The sequence below is a fragment of the Molothrus aeneus genome, chromosome 2, assembly GCF_037042795.1.
Source record: "Molothrus aeneus isolate 106 chromosome 2, BPBGC_Maene_1.0, whole genome shotgun sequence".
Classification (NCBI taxonomy): domain Eukaryota; kingdom Metazoa; phylum Chordata; class Aves; order Passeriformes; family Icteridae; genus Molothrus; species Molothrus aeneus.
In genome coordinates, this window is record NC_089647.1 from 66,443,395 (window position 1) to 66,465,084 (window position 21,690).

General features: G+C 35.0%; 1 protein-coding gene across 4 annotated transcripts in view; it reads left to right on the forward strand.

The window, feature by feature from the left end:
* The window catches only part of PIBF1 (progesterone immunomodulatory binding factor 1), a 106,957-nt gene extending 87,770 nt beyond the window's left edge, over positions 1-19,187 (forward strand). For all 4 annotated transcript variants that reach the window (XM_066545069.1, XM_066545068.1, XM_066545070.1 and 1 more), the window contains 2 exons: positions 16,119-16,295; positions 18,561-19,187. In XM_066545069.1, coding sequence (XP_066401166.1) covers positions 16,119-16,295; positions 18,561-18,617 — 234 coding nt within the window. In that variant the 3' untranslated portion in view covers positions 18,618-19,187. The remainder of the gene's footprint in view (positions 1-16,118; positions 16,296-18,560) is intronic.
* The last annotated feature ends 2,503 nt before the right edge of the window (positions 19,188-21,690 follow it).

The window sequence follows — 21,690 nt, forward strand, 5'->3', positions numbered from 1 at the left end:
GTGAGTTAGTCTTTGACTATACTTCTTTGCCATCTTAATAAAAGATTTAAATTTGCAGTAACATCACAATTTTCCAGTAATTATCCTTGCTGACAGAAATAAAGAATACAAATTTTCTCTCATCAGGTTAGTAAAGGGTTAACTGCATTTAAACAGATTGCAATTTTAAATAAAACTGACAGGCAACCTGTAAATACAGATCCATACACTTTGAAAAAAAAAAAGATGAATTATGGGTTTATGTGTTTGGTACGTGCTATCATGTAACAGGGTTACTATCAGCCTTGTTCAGTCATTGCACATACTAAACTGTCATGTCTTGTTAGGAATTACCTTGTTGCTCTCATGTTTGCAAGTAGAAACATTAGAATTCTTGAATAGATAAACCTAAGATATTCATAGTTAAGATAAAATGAAGTTTAGGTATATTAAAAGTAACTGCTAAAAGTACAAGCAAAATGCCAAAACAATGTTCATGCTGTCTTCCAGCAACGTGTTTCAATAGGTGCACAGCTTTGACTTCAGGTATTCCAGCCTGTGTGGTCTCAGACTGTATTAACTCTTTTTAATGGAATGTTATACTTTCAAGGGTTGGAAGGTTGTTTAATTTTTATCTCTTTGTGATATCAGCTACATTCATAATGCTGCTTTGGAGACTATTATAGCATTTTATACACTTTTTAAATAAAGAACTTCCATTCATGAATAATCTTCTCTTTTCACAGATTTTAATTTTAGAAGAAGAAAGTTGAAAGTTATACTTTGAATCTTGGAAGAATTTCTGTAGGATTCTTACATGAGCTCTTTTATTACAGGAAAAATTACACTAAATGTTAATGTCATAAAATAGTTCATTATTTCAAATTATATAGACATCTAATTTGATGATGAATCTTATATTTTGCTGTGGGACATCAAAGTGAAAAATAGTTATTTGATTATGTAAAGCCTTAAAAGCTTCTGTACAGCAATGAAGGAGACAAAAGGAAGGTTGGGGTTTTATTCAGACTCTGTTCTTGGCCTAAATTCTGAATTGTTTCTTGGTCCGCTTCTTCCTTTTCTGTCTGAATTAATTAGTAAATTAATGTGGAAAACAGTTTAATCTAGTTTTTCATTTAGATCACTGAGAATCAGCTGGTAAGATAAAATTTTTTGCATTCTTCATGTTGTTAAATGCAAACTTCCCTATTAGAGGGAGTTCAATGGCATTATCATGAATGAGCAATATCTAGGATGATGTTTAGATCATGTTAGAGATTCATAATAAAGCCTTCCCAGTGCCCCTTGTCTTCTCTGAGCTTTCAGAAGGGTCTGGGGTGCATGTATTCTGATGCCATTTGTACACCCCTTAGTGCAAGACAGCAAATTAATGCAGCCAGAATTTTCAGTTGTTTTTAAATAAGATATGTTCTATGTTTTGTCAATGTATTATTATTTAATTGTTTTTCTAGATCCATCAGAAAACATAAAACATTGGAGGAACAATGTGGTCTCCCATTAATAATCTTCCAGTAAATAGTGTGGGATTTTTTTTTAAAAGGGATATTTCAGATCTCCAGTTTAATTTTTTTTGGCATTATTATTTGTAGAGTCTGTTCTCATTTTAATCAGCTGAACTTCACACCGTTGACACTCTTAACTCGAATAACCGAACCACACCAACACCAACTTGTAGTTTTAATTCTTCCCACTAACTAATGAACTGCGTGACCTGGCCCCATCTTTGGAACTTATTGCCCATGTGTCTTTGTATAGTCAGGGAAGAATGAGTAAGAAAGGTGTTCCTTCAAAGAATAAATCCAGGTAAAATTATACATCATGCCTGAGTTGACCCAATAGCTATAACATTACCTTACCCCTTTGCTCCTGATTCTCCTCCTCCCTCCTCCTGTTCCACCAGCTGACACACTTCTAATGCTGCAGTAGGACACTACTGCAAATCACTAAAGAGATTTGCAGATTTAAAGAAAAAAAAAAACCTACAAAGGTCTATTGCTGTCTGTTAAGTTAGCAGTTTGAATGATCTTTGGAAAGAGTCCAGCAAAGAAAAAAAACAAGTAAAAATATTTATATGTTAGTATTACTTACCTATGATAAAGAGCGCATTTTGTGTCCAAAATTGTGTAGAATGCCAGCTTCTGTGCCATCCTTTATCTGCATCCAAACATTATTCCTTTGTGCATATAATGGGCATCCATAACTTAAAGGCACTGAAAATGCAGTTCTCTGTTAGGTGCTAAAGTGGGATGAATCCCCTAAATCTTTTCAGTGAAGCTCTTGATGCATGATTCCTTTTATCTAGTTTGTTGGTTTGGTTTTTTTTTCTTTCCAACAGTCGGCCTTTGACTAAAAGAAATATTTACCATGATCTCTGTGATCCTGGCAATTCCATGCTTGATGCAGTTGTTAGCATTTTGTAACATCAGAAGTGCAATTCTAGACTTTATCCATTGGCTTTCAAACTTCAGATGAAAACTTGGAAGGGCAGTCTGTCAGCACTCAGATGTTTGGCAAGAAGTTTTAGTAATAATTTCCTGAGGTTACATTTAAGAGGTTATAAATTTGCTGTGCTTTGATGTATAGCATTGTACTATTTCTTCAGAAATTTAAGATGCAGATGTGTCATAATAAAGAAAACTAATAATGTGCACAATTAAATCTATTTTAGCTTTTCCAATTCAAACAGTGTAGAAACTGAGTTCTAAAATCTTGAAAATTAACTAGCTGGGGTTTATATTTTTAATGTGAAGTTCATAATCCACTGGGGTTTGGTGGGGGGAAAAAAGCAGAGCAAGTAGAATGAATGGAGTTCTTTTTAGGTTTCAAATAGAAATACTGTAGGAGATCTTAAAACAAAAAAAGAGACAGTGGTATAAGATACACCAATAGAAGACTTTAATAGGTGTTCCTTCAAGTCCTAAGATCAGTTTTTGTTTGTATGAATATAAAGGACTTCATTTACACTATTTTTTTAGCTGTTTGAAATCACCAGTATATGACTCAGTCTGGCAATGCAGTAATTTTTAACCTAAAAAAGTAAAACTAATACTATGAAATCATTGTCAAAAGAAATAGAAGGGTAACATTTATTACATAAATGCTGCAAATTCAGGCTATTCACAATAACCATTTATTTCCTGCAATGCAATTGTTTATGCAGACATGATTCATTATCAGCCCATGAATATTATACACCAGGTAAGAACATATGACAACCTGCAGATATTTTGTCTGCTTTACACATCTGTGCACTCACCCTACATTAGCAGCTGTGCATACAAGTGATAGAATGTAAACTTGCTGAACTAGTCACCTGCCTTATTGACACATTCATGTGTTACTGTGTCAGAGCTCTTCAAGTGAAGTTAGCAACCAAAAACCAGGCTCTGGCTGGCTGCTAGGGGACAAAGTAGGAAACATATAGTAGTTTAAATAAACCTGGTTGATATCAATCAGTTAAATGGCTACAGACACATGGAGTTTGATTGCTATTTGTTTACTTAAATCCATTTAGCTTATGTCAGGAAATTGTTGTGTCACTCAAATTGAGTGTTAAATCTGTCTAAATATGTGTACCTGAATTGGTAGGAATCTTCAGCTAGACTGGGTTAAAATTTGTATTGGCTAACCATTGCAAGTTCTTATTCTATTTAAAACATATTAAAAAATAAAAAAAAATCTTAGTGAGCTGTTCTTGCTGAAAATAGTCTACCAGGTTAATATTAAAATGCTAATTGCCTGAGCGCCTGTTATGTTGAACTTACTTTCCAATTGGCAGGTGAGGAGCATTCCATGTGTGATGTGTAACTCGCCATTTATGAGTAAACCTAATGCTTTTCCTTTAAAAACATGTTACTCTTTCTCCTTCCCAGGCTTTCACGGTTTCTTATCAATATGTCAGAATAATCCCATTTATTAACTGAATATTTCTGTGGCCTTCACCACTGTAGCTGAAAACCTGTCTCACAAATATTATACCCCCAAGTTAAGCAGAAAACTATTACTATCCCTGTTTTGCAGAAGCAATAATTGAAATAAAAGAAATGGTGTTTTGTCCAAAACTCCCCCATTTGTGGAAGAGGTTAAGAGTTCATGTGTCCTAATGTAGTATCTTACTCACAGCCAGCTTTTGTTTCTTACATGTCTCAGTTCAAAAGCCTGAAAAGAAAATCTCCTTAGCGTTTATTTTTCCTAACTAGACACAAATTAACTCTTTTCACTAAGTCATCTTCTTATATAGGAACTGATTGCATTTTGGAAGCAGTTTCACAAACAATTACATTTTCTCTTCATATCATTCTGAGAATTTACATTCATTTTTTAATCAATGTCTCCTGAAAAAGGCCACTTTCCAATGTCCTGCCAGTCTCTTAAAGATTAAATCTTGAAAACTAAAAATGTGAATTAAAAAAGTTTTTATTTAATCTGTAGGATGGATATTTTGTATTTTTTATATAATATTTTCTGGGAGGAAAAAAAAAGATAAATTTCACAACAGGCCAGAGATCTTATGTGAGTGAGATTAAAGGTCTAGCTTATTTTGTTCTAGGAAACAGAGGATGTGGTGGGATGCAAGAAAAGGAGATAAGCATAAGGCAATATTATGTAGCATAAGTTAAGAACAGAAAATAGTTATTTCATTATCTTTAAAATGTTAAAATCTGATTTTTTTTTTAGTTTTTGATAAATGGTTGCCAAATGCATTTTCCAAGTTTGTTTAAGGTTGGAGAGAGTCCATGTGACCAAGAGGAGAAACAGTTACTAATTAGTTCTATTAGGATATGCATAGTTTGTGAAGGGCTCCAAGTGTTTTTTAAGAGCATCTATAAATGATCAGGCTAAGGTTTCCAAGGATTTACATAAATGCTTACGAATGTTAGATTTGAAACATGGCCAGATGAATTCAGAATTCCATTACATTGTTCCAAAATGTTAATGTTGACAGTGTTTGAGAATCCAGTAGCCCCTGTTCTTGCATTCATCTTATCTCAGTATCCTGCACAAAATCCTGGTACTTCTCAATAGTTATCCTGGGTTTTTGCCCACAAGAGTAAAAGAAAAGTCAGATTTTTTTTTTTCCTCTTTTGTGGAAATGCGAGGGGTCCTGAAGTATCTCTGCTTTACCTCACTTTGACCATTCCACTCTATATTACCAGTTTGTCCTTCTTACTTTTGTGTTGCCTTTGCAGACTACCCCTCACTGCTAAATTCTCTGTGCCCAGATTTTAATTCCATCTCAGCAGTGACCTTGAGAATTCCAGATGAGTTTTCAGCATTTCATTATTAGTCATACTTTAAAGTCTGGCTAATACTATCCTTAGCTGTAATTAAGTTATGCTGAAGAAGATTGACTAGGAATAACCTAGGATAGGAAGCCAATATGTTGGATTTAGGAACCTGGAGAGTAGCAACAGCTGCCATCTGCAAAAAAAACAGAGGTAGAGAGAAGTTCAGACGCTCATAAAAAGCTTTGGAGTCATAAGGGGGAGGGCAGTACGTGTTTAATCAGGGATGGAAGCTTAGTGGATAAAAGGAGAAAACTGCTTTGTTGGGGAGAGGGGAAGGAAGGGGTATCTGCAGGGGTTGGGAAGACACGAATGAAAAGATGTGATTGGTAACAGGTGCCTTCAAACAATCTCAATCTCTGCCTCTTCCCCCTTTTTTCTGTGTAAAAAGATTGTACACGATAATGTCAAAATTATTTGTGTTTCTAAAGTGAGCGACTTCCTGCTCATCTATGTGCTGCAACTTGTTTTATATTAAAAAAAATGCTGATGTACAATGCTTAGCTCTCTTTTTAAATGTTAAGCCACAGAGTAATTATCATTTTTCTTATGCTACGTTTATGTTCCAAGATTCTAGTTTCTATTAATGTTCTGCATGTTTTCTAAGTAGATTACAGGAACATTTCTGCATCACAAGTAAGCCCCGGAGCTATTCTCAGCTTTAAGCTTGGAGAAACAAAGTGACATTTACATAGCTAAACGAGTGTAGAGAAGCTTCTGGCTCATTTTTTACAAAGAAAAATATGCTCCTAAGCAGTAGTTCTCATCTTTTTGTTATCTATTTTGTTGCTGTCAAGCTTTATTAAACAGTGAATTCCAAATAGCAGTGAATTTAGGAAGAGGAAGGACTTAACAGCACCGATTCTTTTCTTTGAGCTGTATTATTCAGAATGTGTTACTATCTTTAATATATATTCTTGCAAGAATTGTCTTTCTATTCACAGTGGTATACAGTTAGCAGTTGTGTACTAAATAGGAGGTTTCATAGGAAAAATGCAACATATATAAGGATTATGGGACGGAATCGGCATGTGTATTTTTAATTATATGGTTTTGAGAGAGCTAGAATCAATTAAAGGGATAAACTTTTAAACAAGAAATTGTTTGATTGTTGATTAATCTGAAATTGGTCAGATTTTCTCAACATGTATCCCATGTTATATTTTTTTTTTCCCTGGATTGACAATGTATATTTCTGTCTCATTCTACTGCATGTCCAGTTGTGTAAAAATTTTACTTTTGTACATTTCATGGTAGCATTTGACTATTACCAAGTGGAAAGTGAATTTAAATACTGTAAGAAATAGCAAAGACAGGGAGAATTAAGCTAGAATATTACCATTTCAGAAAATACAGTAGCTTCTACATAATAATGTATGAAAATAAGGCTGTTTTAGCACATTAGCATGTTCGCATCCCTTTCCTGTTAGGTGAACTTAAGAAAGCATGCTTTTTATTAAATATTGAGTAAATGAATGTCACAATGGATCAGCTAAAAAAAAAAGTACTTGGAGAACTAGTTCTAGTTACAATTACAAATATATTTCTGATCCACAATGCAAAAGTGAAAAAAACTTTACAATTTGACGTTAGTTCTGAATTATGAGACAAATTATTTCCTATTTTTGTTAATAAGTTAGAAATATTAAACTGTTTAGAACAAATTTAAGATACAGCTGAAATAGGCAAAGATTTTTATGTACCTAAAAAGACAGAAGCTGTTCTCTGCAGTGACTGGGACATTTTACTGTTGCCACAGCTCTAATGCGTTCACCTTATAAAACTGGAAGTAGTTTGTAGAACCATATAGTCACAGATCTGTCAGTTCATTTTAAGGTTTTTATATGCACTGGGATATAGAGAACTAGTGAATTAAGTGTATTGCAGAGAAGTTATCAACATCCTGCATATGGTCTGGCATCTTTCCACCACCCAGTTATCAGCTTCATTTGTTTGATCAGGACATTTCATACTGTCTTCCAGTTTCCAGCTTTACAGTGTGTATCCATATGCCTTAGATGACCATATGTGCAATTCTCACACTGAAATTCTTGCTGACTTCTTGTATTTCCAGTACAGCTGCAATTAGGATGCAACTATGTCAAATACACTCTGCCTTACTTGAAGGATTGAACAATGACTTGTGATGTTTTCTTGATTTCATAGGTGGTTTGTTAAAATTTTCTTTGAGCTGTTTTATGGATGTAGGTTCTACTCCTGATAGGCACAAGCTTCACTGTTGAAGCTGAGTTTGCACCAGTTGTGCCACTGCTTCCTATCCATCTGCAGTCTTAAGTAAGGGAATGGACTGGCTGACCATTTGCTTCATTTTACTGTCATGTCAAAATGGCACTTCTGCAATGTCTTTCTCCTGTTATACAACTTGTCATTATTAATGTTACTGTCCAGTGTTGTGAATTTGTGCTAATGGTGTTGGTTTTTTTCCCACTTCCAGCCAAAAAAGGAAACTGATAATTCATTCCAGGCTATAGCCTGTCTTCTGTAGTATGTCTCTAGCAGAAATAAAACCCCTGAAGGACAGTTAAAAAATAGTTCTTTGTGTGAATTGTCAGCACTTCTGAAGAGGAGATGTTGTAGGTACTACTTGTGTTTGAGAGTCTCATTCCTTGATAATGACACACACGTCTCCTTTCTCTAGTGCACTCCAAAGTTTGAGTACCGTACTCAAACTTCAAAGTGCGATATGCAAGTCATTGCATATGTTGAAAGGTTTAAGCGAGTTTTGTTTCAGGTTTTGTTGTTGTGCAGAAATATGTTTATGCCAAGAATCCATACAATGAGCTTTGTTTGTTTACCTCCATTTTAACTGGTGAATTCCAGTGCTGTCAAAGGTACTGCCACTGTAAAGATGACTTGAGAAGTTATTGGTCAAGTGACAGTGACAGAAATGGATCTTGCCTAATATAAAAAATATATCATGTAGGTATCTACACCTGAAAATCTAGGGATTTGCAGTTAGGAAAAAGAAACAGATACTCTTGTGGCGTTATTTACCATAATCTCACTTAAAATATGCAAAATTAATATTATTTTTGAATTTCTCACCAACAGCAATATAAAGGGATCAGACAAGCTAGTTTGCCTAGGTTTAAACATTATTACTGAAGATATCTAAAGATGCATGTGAGCAGGGAGGTCATTCTTCCCCTGTACTCAGCACTGGTGAGGCCACACCTTGAGTATTGCGTCCAATTCTGGGCCCCTCACTTTAGGAGGGACGTTGAGATGCTTGAGCGTGTCCAAAGGAGAGCAATGAGGCTGGTGAGGGGCTTGGAACACAAGCCATATGAAGAGCGACTGAGGGAGCTGGGGTTGTTCAGCCTGGAGAAAAGGAGACTCAGGGGTGACCTTATCACTCTCTTCAGCTTCCTGAAGGGTGACTGTGGTGAGCTGGGGGTCGGTCTCTTTCTCCGGGCAACAACCGACAGAACAAGAGGACACAGTCTCAAGCTGCGCCAAGGGAGATGCAAGCTAGAAATAAGGAGGAAGTATTTTACAGAAAGAGTAGTCAAATACTGGAATCATCTACCCAGGGAGGTCGTGGAGTCACCATCCCTCGAAGAGTTTAAAAAAAGACTGGATGTGGCACTTGGTGCCATGATCTAGTTGAGGTATTAGAACATGGGTTGGACTCGATGATCTTAAAGGTCTCTTCCAACCTAGAATTTCTGTGTGAATTCTGTGTGAAATCCAACCATGTATCCAATCACATGTTCCAAAGCCAAACTTTAGTCAGAGTTTTCACATGTTCCAAAGCCACATTGCAATCAGAGTTCTCACAAGATCCCTGTCCACCTTAGTATTAGCAATTAAATGATACAACTTTATTTCAATGTACCTTTACTTTCACAAAAGTTTCAGTAGAAGTCTAAGAGGGATCCAAGTGAGGAACTGCACAGGACTTCATAGAGGGAAATATCCTTAGTAAGGGAAATATCCTTAGTATTTTCTCTACCATCACCTGATGTGCCCATTAATCTTGATCCTAGTGAACACCTTGAGACAGTCAACTGTGAAGATGGTTCCTTCTGAACCACCCTGCCCTGACTTTTTCCAGATTAGGATAATTTTCCCTCAAGAAGAAGATAGAGGAAGTATAAAACTTTCATTTTTTCTCTGAATCCTCTCTTGAACATTTGTATACTGAACATGAACTTTTCATTCTTCAGAGATTGAGTAATCATCCAGAATATGCTCTTTACAGAACACTACCAAATGACTATAACATTCTTAAATGCTGGTTTAAGTTTCTCAAATCAAGGTTCTTTAACAAACCTGTAGCTTCAATTTCTGAACTCTGTTTTTCCCTGTGCAGACTTGTTTGAAGACTACAATAGCTGAGTAACTAAGAGGAAACATGCAGGTGAAGACAGATTGTGCTGACTTGCCATGAACATGTTTTTCATGCCAGTATGGCTATCTTCCCTCACTTGTATGTTCTAATATATTTATTGTTTTTATTGTTAATATTATTTTAGAAGTTAATGAAGCCATAATAGTCACCAGGCTGCTACATTCTAAGCTACTATTTGGCTTCCACATTGAGAAGAGTCCAGTCTCTGGTCTCAAGTTGTAGTGCACTAAAAGTCTTTTTGTGAAGCAGTTTTTTGTTCAATCCCTTCCATGCATGGGGGGTGTACAGTCAAACTCCAGACGATACATATTTTATTTTGAGTTATAGTTTAACCACATGGGGACCATATGGCAGTTAAACTGAAAAATATCGGCTTTCCAAAGGAGGTCCTGACCATACATACATTGCTCTCACAGTACAGGAGACTTAAGGATTGGGAGTGAGAATACACATCTAAAATTGTCACGTTAGTGCTTGGCTCACAAATTTTGAAAGACCTTTACTTTTGATCAGCATCCCTGAGGGAGGAGACCTCAAGTTTTATCCCTTTTTCATCTGATTTTTCTGATTTTGACAGTGAAATTGGTTTTCTGTGCTATTCTTTTATGCTGTGTTCTTCTCTGGGAACACTTGTCAGTCATCAAAATTCAGTGGTTCTGCCAGAACCTGATACATTTTGTAGGGCAGAAATCTCTTGTTCAGCTTCCACAGTACAAGTTCTCTGCTTCAAAATGAAGTTATAATCTAAGGTGAAGTTTGCAATTGTAAATTCTTAAATATATGCAATTGTAAATTGCATATAGAATTCCTAAATTCAGGAGCTTAAATATGCAGAGCTAAAAGTAGAATGCCACTTGCCATGATAAATGTTCAGTTAACTGGACATTCTATTATCAGGGCCACTTTTGCTTTAGAGGACGTTTACCTGAGTGCAGTAACCATGAGCTTTACTGCATGAGGAAAGAGTCAGATGGATCTTACACCCACTGGTTGCTGCTATGATTTTAGGCATATGAAAAAGCCATTCAATTTACCATTAGAATGAGCTACCTTGAGACCACACCGTATATATCTCTTCCTACTGAGGAGTTCCAACTGTTTGGTTTGATCTACGTAACACTTCTTTTCAGGATCATTGTATGGAGATTATTTGAGGTGCAAGACTTCCCTGCCGTAAGAACCTAAGAATTGACATATATGACATTGATTCCTGTTAGCCAGTTATTTTTTCTTGAGACTGTTATTTTGTATCTGCTTCCAGAGTATCATAGATAGATAAATAGATAGATAGATAGACAGATAGATATGTCTCATTAACTGCTTATATAAATTTACATAGTTATTATAACTATATATACACATATATAATGTTAAGTGCTATTGCAACCTTTTGAGTGCACACAGAGGATTCTTTCTTCCTTTGATTATAGTTACATGACAGATACAGGAAGAAAAAAAATTATGCTGTTGACATTCACTGAAAAAAATTAAATTACTATCTTGATACTATACTTGATTACAATGTTTAATGTAGGTATTTCTTTCACATACTTCATCAGTTACATGATAAATGAGCACCTTTTTATGCCTCAGTCATTTCCCACAAAACAGTTCTTTTTCATTTTGCTTTGATGATGTAAGTCGTGATTTTGTTACAATACCTAATATTCTGTTAATTTTGAATTAGGAAGACATAAGCTGCTCTTTTGGTACATGTATGTTTGAGCCTGTATCAAGGACATCAAAACCAATGTTAATAGAATTCCCTTTATAGTATCTGTAACTCAAAATACACTTATATTTTATATGGCTCCATGCCTTATTTTTGCACTTCCTTATCTTATAGTTGCATTGCTAGTTGAAGGAATCAAATTTTATCCTTTGTATTCCAAAACTGATCCATTTTTCTAGGTCCTATTTTAATTATCCACAATAGACAGGTAAAATCTATTTTAAATAAACTACAGCTTATTTTTACTTTTAATTTAAGCTCAAACATCATTAGAAAGTCCCTGAATTTTCTGAAGTATGAGTAGGTAATACCCTTTTTTACTTTACCTTTTAAAAATTACTTACACTTCTTCAGTTTGGTTCTTTTAACACTGTTTTAAAGGCTGATGATTTCCAGTTAGTTCCTCAACACCACTATTTAGCCTAATAAATTAGCAAGGTAGAATTTGGGAAATATTCCAAACTAGAAGACATTTTAATTAATGGACACTGTGGAAAAGACTGCTGTCTATCCCTTTTCTGTACCTTAATAAAGAGTCATAGAAACACTTAAGTTGGACAAGACCTCTAAGATCGAGTCCAACCTTTATATCTCCTTCTCCGCTTGTATATTGGCACACAAAATTGCTTTTACTATTTTTAACTAAGGTTGTTGGACATAACTTACCAAAAATAAATGGAAATGAGCAAGTAGTTTCTTCTGATACTATTTACAATGCAATACATGTTACCTTACTTCACCTCCTGCTACATCACTCCCAGTATTCTCAGTCCATTCATTCTAATCAGTTACTTTGAATTCCAACTCCTTTTCTGGTTATGTATGCAGAATTTTCAAGTATTCTTTTATAGTTCAAGTAATCTTTACTAAATATGAATTAATATCAATAAGTAGAATACAGGATGTTAGATTGTCCTAAAGTATAAATCTATGTATGTTTTAGAAAACCTACCAAGTAGATAATCTGTGGTGTGAAAACTTGTTCTAAAAACACAGTTAGTTCCTTTTAAGAAAATAATTTGATACTTCAAATCTGTGTGCAAGGGGAAATATGATTGCACACTGGCTATTCAGGATGAAAGTTGTTTTAGGCAAAGTAGAAGCCTGAGAAAAGTAAATGATAAGGAGAGTGAGGTGAGAAATGGATCCAGCTTATCACAACTAAATTTAGGTATCAAAATGAAGGTGTCTGTGGTGAGGTATCTTTCTGTGCTTTATAGTTAACAGCAGCCTAATCAGCAAGACTAATGTTACAACACCAATAATGTCCCACTTCTGAATGGAGTCACTTTCCAATCTGCATTGTCTGTAATAGAAAATTAGATTCTTATCTCGTGGTTAGATACTTATGTTTAGATACAGCAGTTTAGGTGTTCCGAGTTCAAGTGAAATCCCAATTAATGTGTCACATGGCTCATTACTTTGATTTTTTGGACTTGTGCTGGTACACAGAACAACATCCTTAACAAAAATTCACCAGGTAGCTGTGGGCAGACTTTCAAAATATTTAATAATATAGTCCTGATACTTGTTTATATGGGTGACACTAATTGTATGTAAGCACTGTTTTTGTGCCAGCTGCACAGGTTACTTTTTTCCTTGTGTCATCTTAACCCACTGGTTTTTGCCAACTGCATTGTTTTCCATGTGTCTGCACTGCCACGTCCCCACAGAATGTTGCGTAAGCGCTGAGTGGGTGCTTGTGTTCCCGTGGTTTGTGACAGTGAGGCCAGAGGTGTAAAGCTAACCCAGGGAGGAGCTGGGTGAATCCACTCAGAGGTGTTGGTACTCATAATCCTCCCAAGAAGGATTTCTGTCTGGCTGTCCAAAGCCAAAGCCCTCAACCCTGGAAGCCTCAAAACAGTGACACGTATCTTGCGTAGCATGGCTTATATGTCCAGGAGCCAGCGTGGCAAAGACCAGATACTTCCCCAGAGAAATTGGGAAATGCAGAGCTTTAGCAACACTGTTTTCTACAGTGCACTGAGTAACTGAAGGGGATATTGTAAGTAAATTTGCACAGCTCTGCCTGGGCATAGAAACATGGACTTCACACATTAAAAGTAAAAGAATTTTAATCATCCATTTCTCTTCACATCTTCTTTTACTTAGCTTATCCTGAAGCTAGTACATGTCCTTCTCCACAAAAGATTCTTACCTTCTCCTTTGAACCCTCTACCTGTTTTTCCCTTCTTTCAGAAGGTCTTGTTCCCACTGGAACAAGTTCACACATTTCTGCTAAGTACAATCTCCAGAGCTGCTTTTTCCTTGCTAGCTTTCTAGATCAACTTGCTAGATTTTAGGATTGGAAAATAATACTTATAGAATCAAGATAGCATGCCAGCAGTAGCAGGTACTCATGACTGTTTGAAACTTAAAAGTGAAGGTAAGAATTAAGATTGTGTTCAGGAGCACAGAAATCTGAAGAGATGGTTAAAATTACTGCAGTTCAAGACAGAGTTTTGTTTTCAGTTTTTCCTTTGTTGACTACAGCAAATCTCTTGCAAATATGTTGTGGCAATTTTCTTTTCTTCTTTAGCAGTACACATACCAGTAATTCTGTTGGATTCAGTGTTTCTTGTGCTATTTATTTTGCCAAGTGTCTTAAGGTCTTTCTTACTAAATGAGGAGGGGGTTTAGAACAAATATTAAGACAACCTTAGCTAAATGCTTATGATAAATTTGGCTGTGATGCCAAAATAGCTTCTTCGTTCTAGACTAATTTTTCATCCCCACTCCCTGTCATTCTTTCCTATAGCTTCACATTAGAGAATCCTCCTGGCACAAGGGAAGCTTGTGTGAGAGCTGACTCTCCAGAGCCTTTTCCAAGTCTGAAAACAGACAGTGCTGTCAAGTGCAGGACAGATTCTATTAAGTAGAGAAGACTTTAAACTGCCAAGTGGATCTTGACACAAGAGAATTTGACCCTACACATTCAAGTTGCAACTCTGTTTCTGAAATAAATCTGTGTGACAGTTTTTGTGTTTTGCCTTGTTCAAACGTGCAACTATTTGGTCCACAGAATAACACAGTTTAAGTATAGGAACACCATTTGCTAATGTCAAAACATTGTTTATGAACAATTTAATCTCCTGTGATGGTGTATTTATTTGCTGTGTACTTGCTTGAGTTATTTTCATCGAGAAATTCTGTCTATGTGTTGCTTTGGCAACATCTTTGCAGAGTTTACAACTTTGAAAAACATGTTGGCATCAGCTATGCAGTCCTTTTAAACAGCTGCTCTGCAGTCATGCTGTTTCAACATGCCACCACACATGGCTGAATTATGCAAATAGTTAATATTAAATGACTGAGATACAAGAACAATTTGTACACTCAATAAAGCTGGTCTGTGGAGTGTAACTTTCATTCATGTAACTCAGTTAGTATTCGACAATTTAAAGGCTTCAGCATGTTTCTTTTGACTTTGTTTCTTGTATTAAAGGCAGCAGTGGACAGGGAGAAGGTATATGGCAGGAGTATTTTAAAAGGCTGATTTTTTTTTTTAACTCATTACAAATAATTCAATGAAAATAGAATGTACATCAATGTCATTTTCTAGCAGGTATTAAATAGGTAAGATTTAACAAATATTTGTCATTCAGCTATAAACACAAATTACCCTTTTCTGATTGAGAGATGAGACAGAATGTTAATTATATATAAAGCTAATACAGTAACAGTGTTGCGTATTGAAAACAACACCATTTGTAAAAAGCAACCAGACAAAAACATTAATGTTTTAAAACATGTACAATTGTCTTAAAATTTACATTGAAAGGCTTTTCTACTGATCTTGCTGTTCTAATTCTACACTAATGAATGCTCTAAATAATACTACTAATAGTAATAATAATAATAATTAATTCACATTAATTATTTCTCCTTCTCTTTACATTCTGTAGCTTATTTTATAGTAATCATAACCATTAGATGGGGGGGAGAGGGAACATTAGGATGTAGATGTGGTGAAACATGACAAAAGAAGATGTGCAGTTAAAGTCAGAAAATGCTATGTTTTTTCCTTTATCACTCTACTGTACATTTTGAATAATCTAGTTTGTTCAGATTAAATATTAAGGAAAAATTACATTTTTAATTCAAATTGTTTTTATAGGATATCCAAAAAAAAGGCTGCATTTCTATATATCCTCATTCCTTTTTCCACACTGGAACTTTAATTTTTTCACAAAACTTATTTTCCATTCCGATCCTATTTTTACTGTACATCCTCTAAAGGTTCTTCATTGATTTTTCTTTTCTAATCTCGATATAAAGAAATATATCCAGATTATAAAGAAATAGTGATGTATTTATAATTTTCTGTGCAAGACCTAGTGCTCAAAAGTACAAGTTGCCACAGTCATTCAAATTAGATTTGTACAGTCCCTCAGCCTGAAAAAATAAATGCAAAAGAATTATTTTAAGTGGAATGGAAGTCGAAGTTAAAAGAGATAATGTGCTTCTTACTACACAGTAAATGTTCTCTTTTACAGCCTTTAAGCAAGACAAAATTTGAGTTGTATAAATCCTCTGTGCCTATTTTATTTTCTTACTTCGCTAGGGTTTAAGTAGTAATCTTATTAATTATAGCAAGTATATATTCTTTTTTACATTTACGAATCTATGTTTGGTGAATATAAATTTATTCTTAACAAATAAATATTTTGAGGTTCAAATGGAATTTAACTTAATAACTTAACATTGTTCTTTTGTGGTTTTATAGGAATTAGCCACAATGAAGCAGATTATTTTTACTCTACATGGTAAAGGCTGTGAACAAAATCTACCTCAGTCTCATATTGGTGTAAAAAGTGCAACTGGAAAACAATCAATCCCTTTGGTAAAACTGCTGCCAGAACATGAAGAAGAAAATATATTTACACCTAAGCCAACATTATTTGTAAGTACTGTGATAAGAGTAAGTGCCAAAACTTCTGATGGTTCTCCTCACTTTAAAAAAAAAAAGTGGATTCATCCTTCAGGGAGATGTGTAATTAATTCAGCTCTTTATGGAAACAGTCAGTGTCAAGGAGAAAATTAGAGTTTTTGATGTTTTTTAATGATTTGGTTACTTTTATATCTTAAGTTCACAGCAAACCAGGTCTTTTTTAAAAAAAGTACCATTGTTATATTACAACACTGAGGGGCTAGCAAGATTTTAATAGTTGTAGGGATTCACAGACCATGTATACTAATTTAAATCTACTATGATTGTGTGTAAGTGGAGTTTGTACATATCTATATTAAGAAGCAGGTGTGAGGAAATAGGTGTATTTCTGCATGCTTAAATTGATATATATTAATATGTATGTGCTTATGTATCTAAATATATATAAAAAGCAGAACACCAGTATTGATATCACTTCTGTTGCTATGGAAGCCTGATGTTATAAAATCAGTATAAAACCCTGTTTTATTCCTTCACAAACTAAAAACTTGGCTTTTAATATTTGAATTGGCCCACTTCAGATTTAGTGCCTCTGGTATTGGAAAGTGTCCTGAAAATAGTTTAGAAGTTTCTGCCTATGACTGTGTCTGAACTAATAGATTCAAGACAGCCAAGTTGAAATGCTGAATCACAAAGCAAGTCATTACTCTTATTTACAAACTTCATAATGCTACCTTTCTCTGGGGTGAACTGGGTGTATCCACACTGCATAACATATGTGCTGATTTGGTCCAAAGAGAACTCTTTTTTTCTTTTTTCGTTTTTCTTTTTTTTTTTTTCTTATTTTGTTAGTTTTTTGTTGTTGTTTCTTTTTTTCCTGGTAGAGACTTTAACATACAGTGTCTTAAATAATATGAGATTTGTAGTGTAGCACACCCATGTATTGGGTGTATAATACAAAAAGTAGGAAACAGTAGCATCTCTGAGACATGACATGAGGACATTTAGGAGTTCAAATTTTGCTTGAATAGCATTATTAGACTAAACACAGGCTTATCCAGTGCTGTTTCATCCATAGTCCTTTTGGTAGTGCTAAATCATACTGCCCAAACTTTGTTTTTGATGGAGTTATTCAGTGATCTGAAACATAAGCAAACAGTTTGTGAAAATGATCTGGGGCTTCCTTGCATAATCTGTCCTGTCTTACTTAGGGATATAGAAATTGTGTAGGAATACAGGAAAACATTACATTAAGAAATTGTAACCAATTTCTCTGTGAAAAACTCTAGCCTTTGCAGACTTAGGAGTAGAGAACTGAAAATGGGCAGATGTCACAGGTTTTCTTCTTAGAGAGGAAAAGAAATCAATAGTCCTGTGAAAATCCTGCCAGTTTAGGTCAATTTCCAGAATTCTAAAAGCTTGCACAAATAGACCAGATTTGTTTTTGTAACTGGAGTCTTCAAAAATAATAAAGCAGACTTTTAAATTAAATTATGTTTATGTTTTGGAAGGAAGAAAGAATGAATAGAGAGCAGTCAGAAAAGGGAACTAGAAAGGAATAAGTTTAGGGACAACAGACTGAGACAGTGCTCACTAACTAAAGAAATTATACCCAACCCTGGAAGCAGAATAGTCCTTACCTTGTTCCACCTCCGATTGATTTGTTCTATTTCTATTAAAACTTAAACTATTTTATTTTATACAAACCACCACTGAATTTGCCACAAGCAATCCTGACTGTGTAACAGTAACCCATAGGATTATGAAGGCAAGGAAAAGTTGCTCACAGATAATTCTCTGCAACTAAAATACCTTGTACAGAGTTGGAAAACTTCTGTATTCTTTTATTTTCAATTAAATATTTTTAAGAACTATATTTCTGCATAAAATGTTGGTCAGTTTTAGCACACCTAAGATCTCTTTTCTAAGATCTATTCCTTTCTTAGCTGGAAAACACAGATGATGTTATTTCAAATGAAACCTATTTATGGCACAGTTGATGCTGTCACAATTTGTGACAGGTATTTTTTTAAAAATTAGTTTGTTTTCACCATAAAATCTGCTTTTTATAACCTGGAAATGGGGAGGTTTTAATACTGGTATGTTGTAAGAGTAACTTTAAATATGTAGTTTTGGTTTTGATATTTGCATTTAAGCAAAGAACTCAACTTTGAACTACATAGGAAGGACAGAGACTTGTGTAGATTGTTTAAATTGTGTAGATTGCATGTTTTTCTTCTGTTCACTGTCTCACAAATAAATGTTCTTTCTTTACAGACGAATAAAGAGGTACCTGTGTGGTACAAGAAACTGAAGAAGAAAACATCAGCATAGCATTTTTCAAAAATTATTCAAAATAATCCTTTGGGGAGCTTTTCTTTAAAGAAAGTTATTTTCACCATAGTGAATGCTCATTTTACTGTAAAAGCAAACAACTGGTTTGGTTTTAACTGTTTCTTTTTTGACTGTCAAATACTCTTATGCTTCATAAAATAATTTCTAGATCTCTCATGTGAATAAAATGTGTGAAAATGATACATGCAATAATTTTGCTAACATTTATTTGAATTTTAAAAGATAAATAAACACTAGTGTGTTCTACAAGTTATAATCTGGGCAGTTAAAGGATGTGTTATTCAGGGTGTTCAAATTAATGCATGTTTCAGCCTTTTTATATTGTTTTTCCTGGACCCTGTGTTTCATGCCACATTCTGACTATTCTGACTAATGGAAATTTTCAAAATATACATTCATTAGTATTGTATTTTCTATAAAGGAAATTCATGTCAGCTGGAAACAAAATTTCTTACTGGCCTTAATTTGTAGTTCATCACTTGACGTCATTTGTATAACTAAACAGGCATTAAAAATACTTTAAAGAAGCAATAAAATACATCCTAATTATCAGCACTGATACTTAATGGGCTAGACAGTACTGCAGTTACATCAATGTAATAATAAAAATAGAACCATGATGTGTGAGGACTGTAGTGTACAGTAGGGAAATAGATAACTTACCATATTTAATTGTATGAAAATAAGCTCTAAGGTCCAAGAACACATTCTACTTGTTTATTCCACTCCACCATCTATTCTAATTATACAAAAGTTCTCTAATTTTTCAAAGCATTCTTAACTGCATATGGTACATTTCTATGCATAACATAAATACAGATCTTTTAAGTACTGCATACTGAAAATATTGCTCAGATTTAATTTAAGAGAAAGCTCCTTCTTCTTAGTGCCTTTTTCCTTGACAATATCTCTTAAATTGTTAATGTTTTCTAACCTGGACATGAACAATAATTATTTACTATATAATACTGAGCTATATCAAGTTATGATTCCCAGATACACTTTCCTTCATTTTCCAAACAGTTGAAGCACAGTAATACTTCCTCTGCTCCAGGAAAGCTTCAGTTTCCTTTTTTTTTCATTTTCTTGTTCTGAGAGACCAAGGTAAAAATGCTGGCAATTGCACATCACAGGTTTAAAATTATCATTCTGTGAGTGAGGGTAGGCCAAGTGTGTAGAGAGAGGAGATAATCTTTTATTAGACTAACTGCTGCTCCCTGGGGAAAAATCACAAAAACTTTTGGGCTCACAAACATTCAGTACAGTCATTTCTGAATAAAGTTTCCCGAAGTCTAGGTTTTATCTAACATATATTTTTATGTGACTAGAATCCTTAACTTTTATTTCCTATAAAACAGTTCCCATATGCAGATACTAACTTTGTAGATTGTAATAGATACTTTATATGATTCAGTCCCTAAATGAACTTCCCATACTATTCTGTTTGTCTGTCATCAATGAATAATTAATAAATTGTATTATCTAGAAGGACTGTGAGCTATTTTAGGCAAGATACTAGTTGGAATCTTAAGTATTTCCAATTTGTTTTCCTATGGTGTGTTTATAGACAAATTGGTGAGATACAGATTGTAAGATGGGTGACACACCTACCTAAAGAAAACATGATCAACAATGCCATGTCCTGCTGGAATAGTGTCATCCCTTGGCAAGTTCACAGGCAATACCAGATTTGAGGGAGTAGTAGAAGGAAAGCTCTCAGAGCATCTCAAGAGGCTGGAATTTGGGTCAACAAGAAATGTATGAAGTTCAACAAAAGCAGTTGCAGCCCCACATCCAGGATGTAATAACCCCATATGCCAACACTGCTGCAAAGCAGCTTGACAGAAACAGACCTGCAGGTCCCAGTGGACAACAAATGGAATGTGAGTCAGTAATGTGCCAGCCAGCCACATCCCAGGTGGTTATTACCAACAGGATAGTCAGCAGAGGCAGGGAAGTGATCCTTCCCTTCAGTTTGGCACATGGGAGGTCACATCTGGAGTCTTGCATCCAGTTTTGGGCTTGTTCAAGAAAGGCATTGACATATTGCAGTGAGTCCAGCAGAGGTGCACCAGGATGGCCAGGGGCTGAAGCACCTGATGTAGAAGAAGAGGTGGAAAGAACTGGACTTGTACGGCGTTAATATTAGAGGGCTTACAGGAGGAACTTGTAGTCTCCAGCTACCAAATGGGATGGCACAGAGAGCCTGACTCTGAGCTCAGAGATGCACAGCAATAGAGCGAGAGACAATGGACACCAGATGGAGCACTAGAAAACTCAATTAGCTATTATGAAAAATGCTTTTACTGTGAGAATGGTCAAATACTGAAACAGTTGCCTAGAGAGGTGGTGGAATCTTCATCCTTGGAGATGTTCAGAACCCAGTAAACTCCTGAGCAAACTGGTATAATTGGACTTGACTTTGAGATGGACTAGATGACTGATTATGAGAATTCCAATTAAATTACTCTGTGCTATTATTCCTCAATTATCTGATATCAGATAGTGACATTAATTTACTTAATACCATCCAAAAGGCAAAATTCTGTTTCATTCTTCCATGGAAGTGCAATACCCAGGAACATTTTTACTCTTAGAGAGTAACTGCGCATTGTAAATTTCTGTGTCCTCCAGGCAGCCTGATTTTCTAAGAAGGCTGACAGAAAATTAGGCTGATTTTGTGGTTAAATTTTATTGATATTTAACCAGTTCTTCTGATGACAAAGTGACTTACTCTGTCAAAGGGTTGCAATTTTTAGGGTTTTTATGTAATTATTAACAAGGTCCATCTTTAAATGTGCAAAAATAAAAGTAGTTCATTAGAATATACTGATAACACACAATGCTGTTGGTAGGTTCTTGTAATACATGTGGTCCTTGTGTAAATCTCCTCAATACGTTGGGGTTTTTTAGTTGAAGACTGTATTTTTCCTGTGATTCTTCACTAGACTGCAAGGCTGTAATTAATTATCTAGGAGGAGACCTAAGCTTCTCATGAGAAAGCTAGAATGTCGCTTAAATATAACTATTCAAACGTGAGATGCCCCACAGC